The sequence below is a fragment of the Astatotilapia calliptera genome, chromosome 23 (genome assembly GCF_964374335.1).
Source record: "Astatotilapia calliptera chromosome 23, fAstCal68.1, whole genome shotgun sequence".
Taxonomy (NCBI): domain Eukaryota; kingdom Metazoa; phylum Chordata; class Actinopteri; order Cichliformes; family Cichlidae; genus Astatotilapia; species Astatotilapia calliptera.
In genome coordinates this window covers 15,710,654-15,726,648 of record NC_137443.1, presented here as the reverse complement: position 1 = coordinate 15,726,648, position 15,995 = coordinate 15,710,654, and the positions used below count along the sequence as shown (strand labels likewise).

Genomic DNA, 15,995 nt, shown 5'->3' with positions numbered 1-15,995 from the left:
ATCTTATCTTATCTTATCTTATCTTATCTTATCTTATCTTATCTTACCCTGATATGATGCCAGATTTGTGACCCCAGGAAGTATGCTTAGTTGCTGTAAAAAAACCTAAAGGTCACAGACATGCATGTTAGATTAACAGTTGATTCTAAATAAGCCATGGATGTGAAGAAGAGGAAATGTGTGTTCAACAAAATGAAGTATGAATAAACTTGTATTGTCACGTGTTTTCAGTTGATTTTAAAATGTTATTGTTTACTTATAAAATCCTAAATAATATGGCACCTGATTACTTAGCTGATCTCCTCTGTCTGTAAGAGAGCACTAAGATCATCAGGCCAGCCGCTCTTAGTGCAACCTAGGTCTCGGCTTAAGACCAGAGGAGACCGTGCCTTTGCACCCAAATTATGGAATAATCTTCCTCTTGATAGTCGCGCATCAGATTCTATTCAATCTTTTAAATCACGTCTAAAAACGTACTTGTTTAACCTGGCATTCAAGGCTAATTAGGGTAATTTATATCTGGCTCTGCATTTAGATTATGCAATTATTTTATATTTTATATCTGTAATTTATATTTTATATTGTGATTTTGATTGATGATTGTGATATTGTGATCTGTATCATGGTTTTACTGGAAAGCACTTTGGTGTACTTCGGTCTTTAAATGTGCTATATAAATAAATTTGATTTGATTTGGTCAGTACAACTAGAAATGCACATGATGAGATACCTAAACATCGCAGGCAGCAATGAATAGAGTCCATTTTCAGGTAAAAGCTCAAAGATGGTGCCAGGATGAAACTCTGGGAGATCCTGTCTCTTATAATAAATGCCAGTTTCAAAACCTTTCCAGAAATCCTGAATTGGTTATTGAGAAAAAATCCACAAATCATGTTGTGATAAGTTTTGTGTAGAAACTATTTTGTCGTTTGCTGAACAGACGGATGATGAGGGGACCATGCTCATAAGGCTATGACAGTATGCAAACATTAAAGGTGTCCCCCTAAGCCGAACTGTAATTTCAGCTAGCTGTGTGCTGCATTCAGTTGGATGTAGACAGTGGAAATAAAGTAGTTTCAACATGACAAATGTTCACGACAAGTTCTATGAAATCTGAGTAACCAGGTCATGATTTATGGAAGTTTGGGATTTTTTTGTTTTGTTTTGCTTTGCTTTATTTTGATTTTTTGGAGTGAAACCAGACAGGTACCATCTTCCTTCGTTATACTCAGGAGAAGGCAGACATCTCTGCAGCTTATATCTCCTAAACGGTGCAATCAAATCAACTGAGGCCAAATGAGTAATTTGTGAACTCAGTTTTGGGGTGAATTGTCTCTTTAATGTCAGTGCTACCGATTTCCTCTTTTAACTGTTGGACAAAAAATAAATAACAAAGCAAATAACGCTAATCACAGTAGTCCAGACTATACTTGTGTCATCATGTAGTAATTTCACCTCTAACCAGGCCTGGTTAGAGAGTGGTCATTTAAACAATGCTGTACAAACATGCTGCCTGCACTTTTCCACCTTACTGAAGGCCAAGCAGAGCAGCAGATAATGCCTGGGAGCCCACAGGCTCTCTAAATATTAATGAACCTCTGTCTCACACGGGAATAGCAGGAGCATCTTTTCTTTTTCCTCTCCTTTAGTGTGCTTGTTTGTTTAATTAAAAGAGTGTGTTTTAGGGAAATGAGCTGCTGTCAACCACCTCTGGGGTGGTTCTCACCAGGAAGTGCATTGCTGGCATTTCGATGGAGTAGCCCGACACTGTCGTGAGACCTGGTGGAAAATTACTTTGTTTTTAGCCACGTCTCGCTATTATTTGTCTTATTTAACAATCTAATCATTTAAATATGTAAATGTAGGTAATAAAGATAGTTATTTGTAACGAAATAATCCTAAATAATAAAAAGTAACCAATAAAATCATGCACTTTTTTAACAATGTGCTATAAAACAGCCGGAGAATGTGTGGCTGATGTGTGGATGTGGCCTGGCTGCATAAAAACATGGCCTGAGGCAGCTTTTAAATTCAAGCTGCACAGTCCTTCATCATTAATAAGAGTGAGGTATCAGATAGGCTCATCTCTTCCATAACAATAACACGAGTAAACAGGACCTCCTTTGGCAAGAATGATCCAGGGCTCTGTTAGAGCTTCCAATTTCTCCATACTTTATCCTTTCAGAATCCAATTCACTCAAAAAGACGACATAAATGAGGCTGAGCTATAGTTTGAACAGATAGCAGACAGAGAGCTTTTTTTTTTTTTTGGATTTCCAGTATAACAGTGACAGGTTTGCAGAGAATACGACCACACTCGAATCCCTGTTTTAATTGCTTTTCAACTGTGGTAACAAAGGAGTAATTTAGACCACATACAATAGCATTCTCAGCTGGCCTGCCCCAGTTATTCCAGAAAGAAACTTTTAATTCAAAGTGCTGTGTAGATTAATTTTCTGATATGTTAAACATTGTTCTGCATACTAATTGACACCGTTTTTTATTGTGCAAAGTAAGTCTTTTCATGGAGGCGTAATTAAAAGGGCTGCTGAGGCTTTTATAGCACACGTTAGAACGGAAATTAGCCAATTACCATTTCTGTTTGAGGGGTGAAATGACCATCACACTGCCTGGCACTCTTTTATGTGTCCCACTTAATGGTTTTCACCCCCCTCACACTCACATCTCTCCACCCAAATATTTAGTATTCCAAGCCAAAAGAGAGATTGGAGAGCAAATTACCCAGCCAATATATCACTCCCTGGACTGCAATCACTTTGAAACACAACACACTGGAACGGAACATGCGCTAATTTCCAAAATAAGTATGTTTTAAATTATGAGTGATGATTTATAATCCTTTTGATTTCCATCCCATAATGAGTGAGTCTCTAATTTTCACACGTGCTATAGGGTGTATTGTTACTCAAAAATGCCTCTGCATGTTTATAGTCGCAACAGGGATGCAAAAGTAATCTTCAGATTAAAATGCTCTTTGCCTTTGACCTTAAACTGTGTTATATAGAGTAATGCAAAAAGTGACGCTTTCAGGTTCCAGTCGTGGTTAAGAGTGAAAATAGAGTATGTGGAGTTATTGCGCCACCCTGTGGTTAAAGCAAGTGTAGAATATATAGACACCAAATGCAGTGGTTCCATGTGAGACCGGACTCACCACATCACTCGCCACATCAGGGGCAGTCATCATGTCAAGGCAGATTTACTGATAAAGTGCAATATCACAAACTGATGGGCTTCACAATCTGGACTACAGATAATCTACTGTTCTTTAATCACAGGTAGGCATGCAATACATGTTGTGTATATAAAATAGAAGATTTACAGCAGAGGTGTTAAACTCCAGGCCTCGAGGGCCGATGTCCTTCAGGTTTTAGATCTCACCCTGGGTCAACACACCTGAATCAAATGATTAGTTCATTACCAGGCTTCTGGAGAACTTCAAGACATGTTGAGGAGGTAATTTAGCCATTTAAATCAGCTGTGTTGGATCAAGGACACATTTAAAAACCTGCAGGACACCTGGCCTTGAGGCCTGGAGTTCGACACCTGTGATTTACAGTATGGAAAGAGTATAGCGTATGATCCATGAGGACTTTAAGCAATCATGCACATCAACGATGAGAAGCCAAGCGCAGTATAGACCATATGTCAGGGACTGGCAACTGTTACTACCAAAAAAGCAGTTTTTGAATCCATTTTTAACCAACCAGCCTTATAATGAAGGTAACGCAGCCTGTTAAATGTGGTGATTTGTAATTATATATGTGCACTACTTTGCTGTAGTGCAGCCTATTTATGATTATTCAGTACTTTAACTTGACATTTTCATTGCAATGATAACACTACATAAATGAAACTGCAGTGAAAGCAATGAAAGCAGTTTATGCATATTACAGTATGTAAGAGGGTTAGGGTAACAGCTGCATGCGACTCTGGAGGTGCAGGTCATGAAATCAGCCTTAATCTGTTCAATATCTGGTATATACAGTGGAGTCCAAAGAGCTTGCATTAGATTTGAAAATAATGGATTGGTTTTGAAGCCAAATTGTTTGTTGCATAATATTTCTTATTTCTCTCACTCGCCTCTCATTTCATGTCAGCTGTGGTTTCTGAAACACCAAGAATGTCCAGACGTATGTAAACAGCTATTTAAAAAATCCCTGAAAATTACTTTTATGGTAAAGTGTAAACGATCCAAAATTCACATTAAGAAACACAAAATGTTTCTATGTGTAAAATCAATGAATGGTGGTAAACTTCCATTAAAGCAATGTTCAGGTGACACTTTAATTGACTCACTACAGGCTTGTTCAAGTTGCAGCCATTGTTCACCTGCCATGAATATAACTGTGTGTCAAGCGTTGAATGATTGCTCTGATTATTCAACACAATGAGCACGCTGATGGTGGAAAACAGGACGTCAAACTTTTATTCTCAGTGTCAGTTCATGGCTAAATTTTCCAGGTGGTGGGTCATGACTCGTTCTCTAAAATACCTTGGAGAACGAGAATCAGTTTCTATGCAAAGCATTGGGGAGAACTAAATTTACCACAGCTAGGTCGATTAACATATTCAAGTTTCTTTATTAAGAGACAGAAAATCTGCTTCATCGCAGAACACAAAACTCCAGTCAGCACATATAACGCTGTCTAAGAGGGTTGTAGTGCAGCCAAATAACTCTGGACATATGAATAAATAATAATAATAATAATGATAATAATGATAATAATAATAATCAACTGACTGAATTTGTTCAAAACTATTTTAACTGTTTGGCCTTCACAATGACATGACCTCCATCTCACTGTCATTAAAATAAAATATCTTTTAAAATGTAAAATCTAATTTTAAGTCCAGTTGAACTAAGATGCTCATTAATGCGAGTTTTGGTGGGCATCAATTTATTCCTCTGCAGTAAGTTTAATTGAAGCTGTGATTACGTTTTATTATTATTTATTAACATGCGGAGGGTTCATGACAACGCTGGGTAAACTTGGGTAAAACACGAACAATTTCAGATAGATCTGTAGATGTTTTTGGAGAGACTGCACAATTCATACAAGTGTTGTTCTGCATATGTACCACCAGATGTCGCAGTCTGACCACATCTAATGGTGCTCTTAAACTTGTTTACTTGCACGCATTATTTTTAAAATCAGTCATTTTGTCGCTTCCTTTTGACTGTAGCCCATCTTAGCTGTAAGAAAATAAGTCAAACTGCTTTAGCGTTCAGTTTTTGGACTCCAGCTTTATTCCACATACAGCAAACTGTTTTTCCTTGAGCTCTCTGGCACTACAAAGACCTCAACCTCTTATCTGGGCCTTAATCAATTACATCAGCTTTTTTTTTTAAGAGGGGCAAATATTTATCTATATTTTATTTAAAATATTTTGTACTAAAATTTTTTTTTGTTACATCAAATACCCATTTAGATGTATATTTTAATTAGCAACCCTACCGGTATAAAGAGCTCTGGAGTTTTCAATAAATGGAAACACTTTTCATTCACCATAGTCTGCGAAAAAAAATGACAGTGAAAGAATGAAAGAAAGAAAGGGAGGGAGGGAGAGAGAGCGACTTGGCAAGAAAAATAGGCTAAGCTGTACTTTTGCTTGTACTGGCAGACCTTCTGCTAGCCTTCATGATTAGTTTTTAGTAGTTCTGAATGCAAAGCTATAAGTAGAAATAAGGTTTTGGTCTCACTGTAGTACTGTAGTATATGCTTTTATTTTGAAGGTATACCGTTGCTGGGGAACATTGTATGGCATTACATACATTGTGCATTCAAGTAGTTAACTGATGAAAAATTCATGTTTTAAGATATTCTTTTGCCAAGACACACAAATTGTGATTCACATCTTAATTTTGGGACTGCAGAGAGTTGTTTTGCATGATTCACAGTATAAATTAATCCTCATTTCTCTAATATTGGACCTTGGTGGAACCCCTAACTTCAAAGCAAGCTATTCTAGTGCCTCTCCTTATAAGGCTGTCATCCATTAAGGCCATTGTTCTTCTGACTGACTGCAGAAACAGAAAGTTAGGCTGGGAAAGGTGGGTTGGTTTGCTCTGCTCACAGACAGAGCTCTGTGCCTGAGACTGGAAGATTAGGAATATCCCCTTAAGGACTTTTTCTTTTTAAAAAGTTAATATTTAAAGCTGGTGACACGGTGATGCAGTGGTTCACACTGTTACCTCACAGCAAGAAGGTTCTCGATTTGAACTTGCCAACTACCTGTAGACTTTCTGTGTAGAGTATGGACAGAAGGAACTCCAACTCCACAGCCCAAAGACAAGAATGTTAGGTTAACTAAGAGTCTCTTTGTGTTGGCTCGTTAATAGAAAGATTGTCTGTCCATGGTGTACTCACCTGCAGTTAAGCCAAATGGATGAATGAAACACTATGTTTCGGAGGGTGTCACCCCATCACCTCCTGTGGTTTTGTTTGCTTGTTTTCCTTGCTTAATATGGGCTTAATATGATACTTTGTAACAATGTGGCAAAACAATTGGAAATAATAATATGTCAGCTCTAAAGTTTACACTGATTCTTGTTTGTTTGTTTTTTTATTATTATTTTTTTACAATTTTAGTAAACAAATTCTAAAAAGAGGCACTGAAACCTCTTGAAATGACCTAAAACTTTTAAAGAAAGCAGTTTAAACCACAATAGTTTTGATGGTCTTTGAAGTTTTTCAGTTGTGTTTCCATTGTCACAGAAAGAATTAGTTCTATTTTGTAGTTTCTTTGGCTCGACTGACTTCTGTCCCCAGCTTTATCTAAGACAACTCTGATTTCAACACGACACACTGCTCTGAGCATGTGAGCTCAAACCTCAGGAGCCCGTTCTCACTCCCGAGACGTAACATCCCGACGTTTTGTCACGTCCCGCGGCGTTCCCGAGGAACGCGAAAGGTGACCCTAACCCAAACGGTTCTCATATGTCCTCAGTTTTCCGATGTCGTCACGTAAGAACGTGTTAGTTGCCCGAAAATGTAATATGTTGACGATTTGTCACCTAGCGTAAAATAGGCTGCCTCACCATTTCAGGGTCTGCAGCCTTTTTTTTTTTTTAAATATTAAACTTTATTAAGAAACAGTATACAGAACATGTATACAATCAGAATAAAATTAACATAAGCCAGGGGGTGTAATACAAAGAATTACAAACATTCAAATAATTTGTAATTACTACAAATAGTAGTTTTCATAGCCTTTTTATTAAGTGATCCACTAATCAATTTTATGTAACATAAAACATCATTATAGTAATGTTTAAAATTAGGTTTTTTGTTTCTGTATTTGCATTTTTGAAAATAAAATTTAGCTAAGATAACTAACAAGTTTATTATAAAGTAAACATCTTCTTTTTTTGCCTTCGAAAGAAACAAAATACAACATTTTCCCATTTCACAGTAAAGTCTTTATAGAGATGTCCAGCAATGAATCTACCGAAGTCTTTCCAAAATGTTCTAGCGTATGAACAGATCCAGAAGAGGTGTTGCACAGTCTCAGGATGGCTTCCACAAAATTCTATTCGAAATATGAGAGGCAAGAATTTGGGTGCAAAGTAAAAAAAGATAAGGGCTAATCGGGCAACCTTGGCGTACACCTCGATTAAGACTAAAACGAGAAGTGGTGCCATTTTTCATTCTAATAGAACTATTAGCATTGGAATACAGAGTTTTGATAGCTCTGCAGCCTTAAAGTACGCATTTCAAGGCCGATTACGTCACAGCGGCGCGCCGAAGGCTGTCCCAATTCAAAGGCTGCTCGAAATGCGGCCCTGAAATGCGTCCTTCATTTCCCTGAATTTTAAGGCTGTGGCAGTGTAGACTTCGTGGTCCCATATATCCCACAATTCATAGCGCGGCAGTCGGTGTGGAGAAAGCGGAGTGGCCGAAGAGTAAACTGAAAAGTAAGTACTGAATATTATGTCACTTATTTATGTGCAAATGTTTAATAACGAAGAACATTAAACATTACTGTTGGCCACATGTCGGCAAAGTTATGTGGCATTAGTGACGTTTGTACTAACTTGGTTTTAAAGCCTTTACTTTAAAATACACGCCGTTCAATAGCTGAGCTTAATCCTACATGATCAAAGCTCATGTAGAAACAAACAAACAAATGAACAAAAGATTTTCTCCTTCATTTCTATCAAACAAAGCTATGACACGTTTCCAGTGGTTAGTATCATGGTTGCTAGACAACCTGGGCAGCGCAACCTGGGCTTTTTTTTTTTTAACTTTATTGACAAACAACAGTATAAGCGCAACGGAGGCTAGACCGTCCCATTTCACAAGCCTCGCACTTCCGGCCTTAGCGGTCTTTGAGTACGCGGCCCTTGAGGATCGTTGAGGCTGCGTACTTTAATAAGGCTGCAGACCCTGAATTGGGAGACAGCCATAGGCTTTGGGAGTGAGAACGTGTTGACCTCAGACCTGCTCTGCCTAGATGACTTTTAACAACAGATAAGGCCTTTTGTTTTTGACAGGTAAACATGTAAAAACATATCTGAAACGTCATATAATGTGTCTTCCCAATCCCTGTTTTTATGCACAGTGACAGGTCTAGATGCGTTTTACTGGTGACGTGTATTCAAATTAGATGTTCGTGCTGTAATTGTTGTTGAAACAGCTCCAATTGGAAAAACTTTTTTTCTGCTTGCTGGAGCACTCTGACCTCAGACCTGTTTTCTTCACTAACCTTAGTTGTAATCAGGGGGGATTCTAGGATCAGAGCTTTGGGGGTGCTGAGCACCCAGAGAGCTGCCCAGCCAGGCAACATAAACTTTACTCATCACAATGAGACTTCTTCCCTGAATCTGTCGGTCCCTGCATCCTTAAATGTCTCCAGTTGTCCTGAGTTCTCTCTGACTGTCTCCTTGGTGCTTGGTGCTGACTGTCTTTCCTTTTCTTCTTGTTTCAATGTCAGCCTGCTATATTTTTATATGCTTTCCTCTCTCCCTCTTTGGACTGACAATCATACACATATAGATTGTATTCAATTAGATGAAAGAAATACATTAATATGAAAAAAAATACTATTAATCACTAATAAAAAAGACCTCTCTCAGTGTACTTTGAACCAAAAGGCAAATAACCAAACCACATGTACATAAAACATATAAATATTGAAACACTGATGCAACATTATTCTTGATTGACGGATCATTTGATCTTACACTTTTACCTATGTGGCTCCTTTTTTTGAAAAAACGTCCTTATATCCATTATGAACCTGGCTGTCTCTCTGTACACACACACACACACACACACACACACACACACACACACACACACACACACACACACACACACACACACACTCAGTTAGCTAGTTACTACTTTGGGTTTAATATCGGCACATGTACATATGACAAAATAACCAGTGGTAACAAGTTTTCGATTTTAAATAGGCTATATAAATTTCAATGGGAGCAACAGGACGGTCAAATGTCGCTGAATTTACTACAGAGCAGGACGGATTGTAGGGTAGCAAACATAGTCAGAAAACACGTTTTCAACACAGCAGGTTACCTGGGTGTAATGTTTTTCAGCTAAAAAGAAACATGGTCCGACTCCTACCTATGTAAAGAGTAACTGAAGGTTAAATGCAGCTAACATGTCCTGTTTTAAGCCAGGCACTTACACCTCTGCTCCGCTGCATCTCAGCCACCACCGCTCTGGCAGAAAGGGGCTAGAGCCAGAATAGGGGAGAGGTGAGCTGGAACAACAACAAAAAAAGTAAGAAATATTTGGGGGTGCTTTGAAATGGGCTAAAAACGCCCCTGGTTGTAATCTTTTTTTTTTTCTTTTTTTTTGTAAATCTTCAATACAACTGCTCAAATGCCCCACATGTGCCAGTTTCTACTGAAGTTATTTGTTGTGCAGCAAAAGTCACACTGAAGTATGGAGAATTTTCTTTGATAATTGATTGATTAATGTATACAGTTCTAAAAAAAAAAAAAAGAAGAAGAAGAAAACTGCATATTACATTGTGCATATTATGTTCATATGTACAACATTTTTATATTCTTGTGCTCTACTTCGCATGACTCACAGTTCAAAATAATCTTTATCTTATACTGGGCCTAGTTGTGGTATCTCAGTTCATCCACTTTCGAAAGCAAACCGTTTTTGCTGTTTAACTCTACTAATGTGGATTTGCATGATTCACATTTTGAATTAATCATCATTTTATACTCCTTGGTCCAGCCCTTTAAATCATCCTCGGTCTGAAACAAGTCATTTTAGCTCCTGTCCCTTTGAAGGTAGTCCCTCCACCATCACTGCCAGCTATATTTCCTCTGACTGGTTGCCCCTCATAAGCAGAAGATGGGTGGGTCTCTTAGAGCCAGAGTTTTTGTGTCTGAGATGACCATCATAACAGATCCACTGTAACTTTGAGAGGATTTGTTTTTCTATGTAAGAGTAACAGAAAATTTGGAAACCAGCATATGTTCACTACTGAGAAGACGCTATCAGATTATCAAATGTTCCTAATTAATTTTTGTCAGTTAATTATTATTTTGATTAAGCATTTATTTCAGCTCTTCATTCGGGTACCTGGTTGCCTGGGGAAATTATGAACTTGACATTTTGCTCCAGGGCACATTATGAGGTTAATCTAGCCGTGCTCCAGTACAGAATCGTATCATTTGCATCTGTGGGACAATCCTAGCTGCAATGATCAACAGAAAACCCGTCTCCAAAAAATGAGAGGAAGAAATTATGTGTTTTTGTAACAGGCCGTTTGTAGCAAAGTGCACCTTTGAGAATTGGTTCTTTGCTAAGCTGACTGACTGTTATATGTAGACACATAACTAGTTGTTGAGGTAGAGGCCTTTGAATGATTCATAGGTCAAGTACAGGTCTTAAGCTGCTTAACATACAAAAAGTTTCATCTGAAAATGGTCAGGTAGAAGAACTGGAATGAAAATGAGTGTAAAAAGCAGCCAATATTCATAAGGAACACTTTGAAAGACCTTCAGAAAGCCTGGACATGTATTTCTCAAGACCATTTTGAAAACGACAAGAAAGTCTGACTCCTTGGAAGCAAAATATAAAGAAAGGAGGGGTGTATCAAGACTTCTGGATAGTACTGTATATGCCTGCAGGGACTTTCTCAGCAACAAACATGCTGTCTTTTTAAATTTAGACCTCAGACTTTCTGTTTTTTGTTAAAAAAATAGCCAACTTATACATTTGATACATTAGATGCCTATCTTCTTAAATACATCTTTCCAACAGTCAGCATGACATACAACTTTGGGATCTGCACTTGATTTTTTAAGTGGTCTGAACCAGTGGTTAGCAGACCACAATATGGACCCTTGCTAGCATTTTCTTTCAACCACAAAATAAATAAATAAATCGTATGATAATATAAGACTGTAGACAACACAATCCACCTTCTGGATTCATAGTTTATGTTAGGAATTTAAAAAGAAGATTCACAGTTATTGACCTCATTTATTGATAAAATGGGAGCTGTAGCTTCCCGTATATTGCACGAGAGTCCCATATTAGGCTTGAAATAATGAAAAATGACTGAAATTATATTCACTCACAAAACAAACTATAATAAATATTTTTTAGTTTTCACTTTCTAAAGGGCTATTTGGAGGTAATGTAACCATGACTGGTTCACGCGTAGTTAAGGAAGACACTCTGTTACCTCACTTAGCAGGAGTATGCATTTCCCTGTTATTTTTGGCCATCATATTACAAAATGTGTTTAAGGTTTAATAACCTAAACCAATTTATATTGGTTGTCAGCCCCAAACGTCTTTTATTGGTGCCAGAATTATCCATATGTGTGGAAAAACATGGAAGAAATGTTGTGACATATGCATAACCGGATTTCAAATTTTAGAAATAGTTAAACTAACAGGGCAACTATTAAATTAAATCTAAACATGTTTGAATAAAACTCTGAAACAACAGTGACACAAGCAACTGTCTCTAGAACTAGCTTGGATTAAAATTCACTGAAAAGAAAAACTGAAAACAAACGTTTAAAAAGTTGATAAAACTGTACAGCTTTGACTCGAGAACAAAAAAGAGAAAAAAGAAGTTCATGGTCGACCTAGGCACCGATGACTGCAATCTGCCTAGGCTGCAAAATGAGCCCAAATCATCACCCCTCCAGATGCTTTACAGTTGATATGAGGTTTTTGTTCTAAAATGCTGTTGTTGGTTTTCTATAAACATGGTGCTGTGCATTATGGCAAAATATCATAATAATTCATCAAGTACTTCTTGTTACTACTTATCCTTATCCTTACTTATCCTCTTACTTCTGATGGAAGCAGGAAAGGTAGGCTTTATTTTTCCACACATGTTATCTAATTTTAAGTCATAGTAGGGACCAGCTGATTTTTATTAAGTCCAGATATATAAAACCCAAGCAGGTAGATATAAATCCCACAATATTAATTTCAATAGTACTGTACTATATTTACATGTGTAGCACGTAGGTGTGGTAAAGCATTGCAGCACAGCATGTAAGACAGTGTCAAACAACAGAACTGCTCAGTGTTGCTAAATCTTTTAACCTCCCATAAAAACAGCAGTGTTTGCAACACCGCAATCAGCTTTTCTAGGGCGTCACTACAAGGTCCAAACCTTGTGAGATATTTCACATCATTAAATGACAAAATGCATAACATGAAACGATTTTCATGGGTTTGCAAATGCGAATTTCATCGGATTTATAGGTCACGTGTGGTAAATGGTCCCTATATGTTACCTTGCTTTAAATGATTCCCAAACATGTGAACCTTTGGGAACAGCCTGATCTTTTCAGTACACCGAGCAGTCGATGGAGGGCGCAATGCTGTTTATCGCTTCTCCAAGGCCAGCCGACACTCATTGTGGATGAAAACTGTCGTTTTACCCACTTTGCGTGTTACAGTTTAAGCCGGTTTGTTTTGTTTAACCACGGGAGTGCCTTCACGCGCTCATGTGAGAAACATGAACAAGTAGTGATTTTTTTTCTCCTTTTGTTATCTGCTGCCACAGCCACAGAGAACAAACACACTCGCTCACACGTCTCCTCCGCGTCACGGGCTGATCACGTTTTCCTTCCACCAATCAGGTGGTTCGAGCAGGACTATAAATCCAACAGGGGACGTGGTGAGGGGCAGCAGGAATGAACAACAATAGAAACCTACACAGGAAACACACATCCATAGACTCTGTACATCTTTTAATATTTTCTTACACTTAACATTAGGTAAGTCGTTTTTTTAATTGAATCGAATCGTTTTTAAAATGCTTTTAGAATTTGTGCGTGCGAGGAAAAACAATGATAGTAGTGTTAACTTGCATCTAACGTCCATTTGCGCTTGTGTTGTATTTTTCCACTTGCGCGAGCTCCTAGTAAACAGCTGTTTGTGTGAGAGCAATAGTCGATCAGGCCGGTTGATCACAGATGAACCTGTTGTATAATCAGTCGTGATGGAGATTTCAGTTGCATTTAGGTACTTAGGTGTACTTACCTGTGTTCTGTGTATATTTTTGACATCCTGCCTGCTGTTTTACACATGCCTTCATACACATTGATCTGAATTGAAGCTCATCATGCGTCCCATTTATCTCTGTAGGTTTTCAGGGTCAAGAAAATGGCCACCTCAGCGAGTTCAAAACTGAACAAAGCAGTTAAACAGCAGTACATGAGCCTCCCTCAGGGGGAGAAGGTACAAGCCATGTACATTTGGATAGATGGATCTGGAGAGGGACTGAGATGTAAGACCAGAACTCTGGATTCTGAACCCAAGACAATAGAAGGTAAGATGTAGTTCCAGTATGATCAATATGATTCAGGAAAATAAAAAAGCACGGATGGCGACATGTTTTAAGAAGGTTTTTGAACAGGGTTGTTGTTGTTTTTTGCCAGATCTCCCTGAGTGGAACTTTGACGGCTCCAGCACCTACCAGTCAGAGGGTTCCAACAGTGACATGTACCTAATTCCTGCTGCCATGTTCAGGGACCCATTCAGAAAAGACCCTAATAAGCTGGTGCTCTGTGAAGTGCTCAAGTACAACCGCAAACCAGCAGGTGAGTGGAAGTTTACAAACCGGGGCGTCATGAGATTTTAAGCAGTCTTAAGTTTTAGCTAATTTCTGACTCTGTTCCAACAGAGACCAACCTCCGATACACCTGTAAGAAGATTATGAACATGGTGGAAAACAACCACTCATGGTTCGGTATGGAACAAGAGTATACTATCCTGGGCACAGATGGACATCCCTTTGGTTGGCCTTCCAACGGCTTCCCCGGTCCACAAGGTGAATGTTGGCCTCTAACTTGGCTCATTTTGTTGAATTATAATACATCAGTAATCACAGCTGAGTGTTAATGTTTAGTCTCTTTCCACTTAATCAGGGCCTTATTACTGTGGAGTCGGGGCAGATAAGGCGTACGGACGAGACATAGTGGAGGCGCACTATAGAGCTTGTCTGTATGCTGGGGTTCAGATCTATGGAAGTAATGCTGAAGTCATGCCGGCACAGGTAATTTTCCATCATGACAAAGGCAGTGTGTAAAAACCGGTAATTATTAGTGTAACTGTTAATAATGCCGCCTTTGTTGTGTTTTAGTGGGAGTTCCAGATTGGGCCTTGCGAAGGTATCGACATGGGAGACCACCTGTGGGTTGCTCGCTTCATCCTTCACAGAGTCTGTGAAGATTTTGGTGTTGTGGTGTCCTTTGACCCCAAGCCTATCCCAGGGAACTGGAATGGAGCTGGCTGCCATACCAACTTCAGCACAAAGGAGATGAGAGAGGATGGCGGGCTTAAGTAAGGATGAATTCAAAGTCAGTTAAGTTTAATAAATGAAATGTGGGTTTTTGGTGTGTTTCTAACTCTAACTCTCATCTTCAGAGTCATCGAGGAATCCATTGAAAAGTTGGCAAAAAGACACAGGTATCACATCCGGGCCTACGATCCCAAGGGTGGGCTCGACAACGCCAGACGTCTCACTGGTCGTCACGAAACCTCGAGCATTGATGAGTTCTCAGCCGGCGTGGCCAACCGTGGGGCCAGCATCCGCATTCCTCGCTCAGTGGGGCAAGACAAGAAAGGTTACTTCGAGGACCGTCGCCCATCCGCTAACTGCGATCCTTACGCTGTCACAGAGGCACTGGTGCGCACATGTTTGCTCAAAGAAGAGGGTGAAGAGCCCGCAAATTACAGCAAGTGAACGGTTTAAAACAAAAGTATCATTAGCAGTACTGTATTTAGCTCTGTGTCTGTTTCAAGACTCGACAAACCAATCTTTATTTTTTGAAATTTCTACTTGAAACATGAAATAATGATTTAAGTATTCCTGCATTCTTTGTGAATTCAACTGACACAAACACTGCCACATTTTGTCTTGGTGTCACAGTAGCTGATTGTTTGTATAGATGCACACTAACACAATGTGTTTAACTTGTACTAAAGGAAATTTAAGTACAGCAGAGTTTTCCTGGAGCTCATGTTACATTTCCCCAAAGGACAAAAACCCAAAGGCGTTTGAATGTTTAAGCAATCTTGGCCTCTGTCTCGATAGTGGTTGTGGATGGGTAAGGTTACTATGTAAGCCAGTTTACTTTTGTAGGTTTTATAAAACGATGCATGTCTGTTTTTATCTCTTCTTACAATTGTAATTGTTGCGCTCTTTAATAAACTGCTAACATTTTTATGTATGCCTTGTTTGCAGCTTAATCCCACACACTTCATTTTATCTGGAGTTCTATTCCAACAGGAACAAGTTCGCATGACACAGGACTGTCAGCTGACACGAATCCCTGAAATGTGACTGTTATTAAGGGAAAATGCACTGTAATGTTTAACAAACTGTGATTAATTTAGACAAATTACAGCCACACTCCCCTTCTCAGTTTAAAAACTCAAGCACAAGATTACGCTGAACCTTTAGAGTGGTTTTGGTAGGTTTATCATTTCATGTTAAAGCTTGAACACA

The 15,995-nt window shown here is 38.7% G+C and overlaps 1 protein-coding gene across 2 annotated transcripts; it reads left to right on the top strand.

The window, feature by feature from the left end:
- The first annotated feature begins 9,669 nt into the window (after window positions 1-9,669).
- glulb (glutamate-ammonia ligase (glutamine synthase) b) lies at window positions 9,670-15,713 on the top strand. Of its 2 annotated transcripts, none has more exons than XM_080297956.1 (7): window positions 9,670-9,767; window positions 13,631-13,814; window positions 13,924-14,085; window positions 14,169-14,315; window positions 14,413-14,540; window positions 14,628-14,827; window positions 14,912-15,713. In XM_080297956.1, exons 2-7 carry the CDS (start codon window positions 13,649-13,651, stop codon window positions 15,228-15,230), a joined length of 1,122 nt encoding a protein of 373 aa, XP_080154082.1. In that variant the 5' UTR covers window positions 9,670-9,767; window positions 13,631-13,648; the 3' UTR covers window positions 15,231-15,713. The 2 variants fall into 2 exon arrangements, with proteins under 2 accessions (XP_080154082.1, XP_026015469.1); XM_026159684.2 differs by lacking the exon at window positions 9,670-9,767 and adding an exon at window positions 13,122-13,260.
- The last annotated feature ends 282 nt before the right edge of the window (window positions 15,714-15,995 follow it).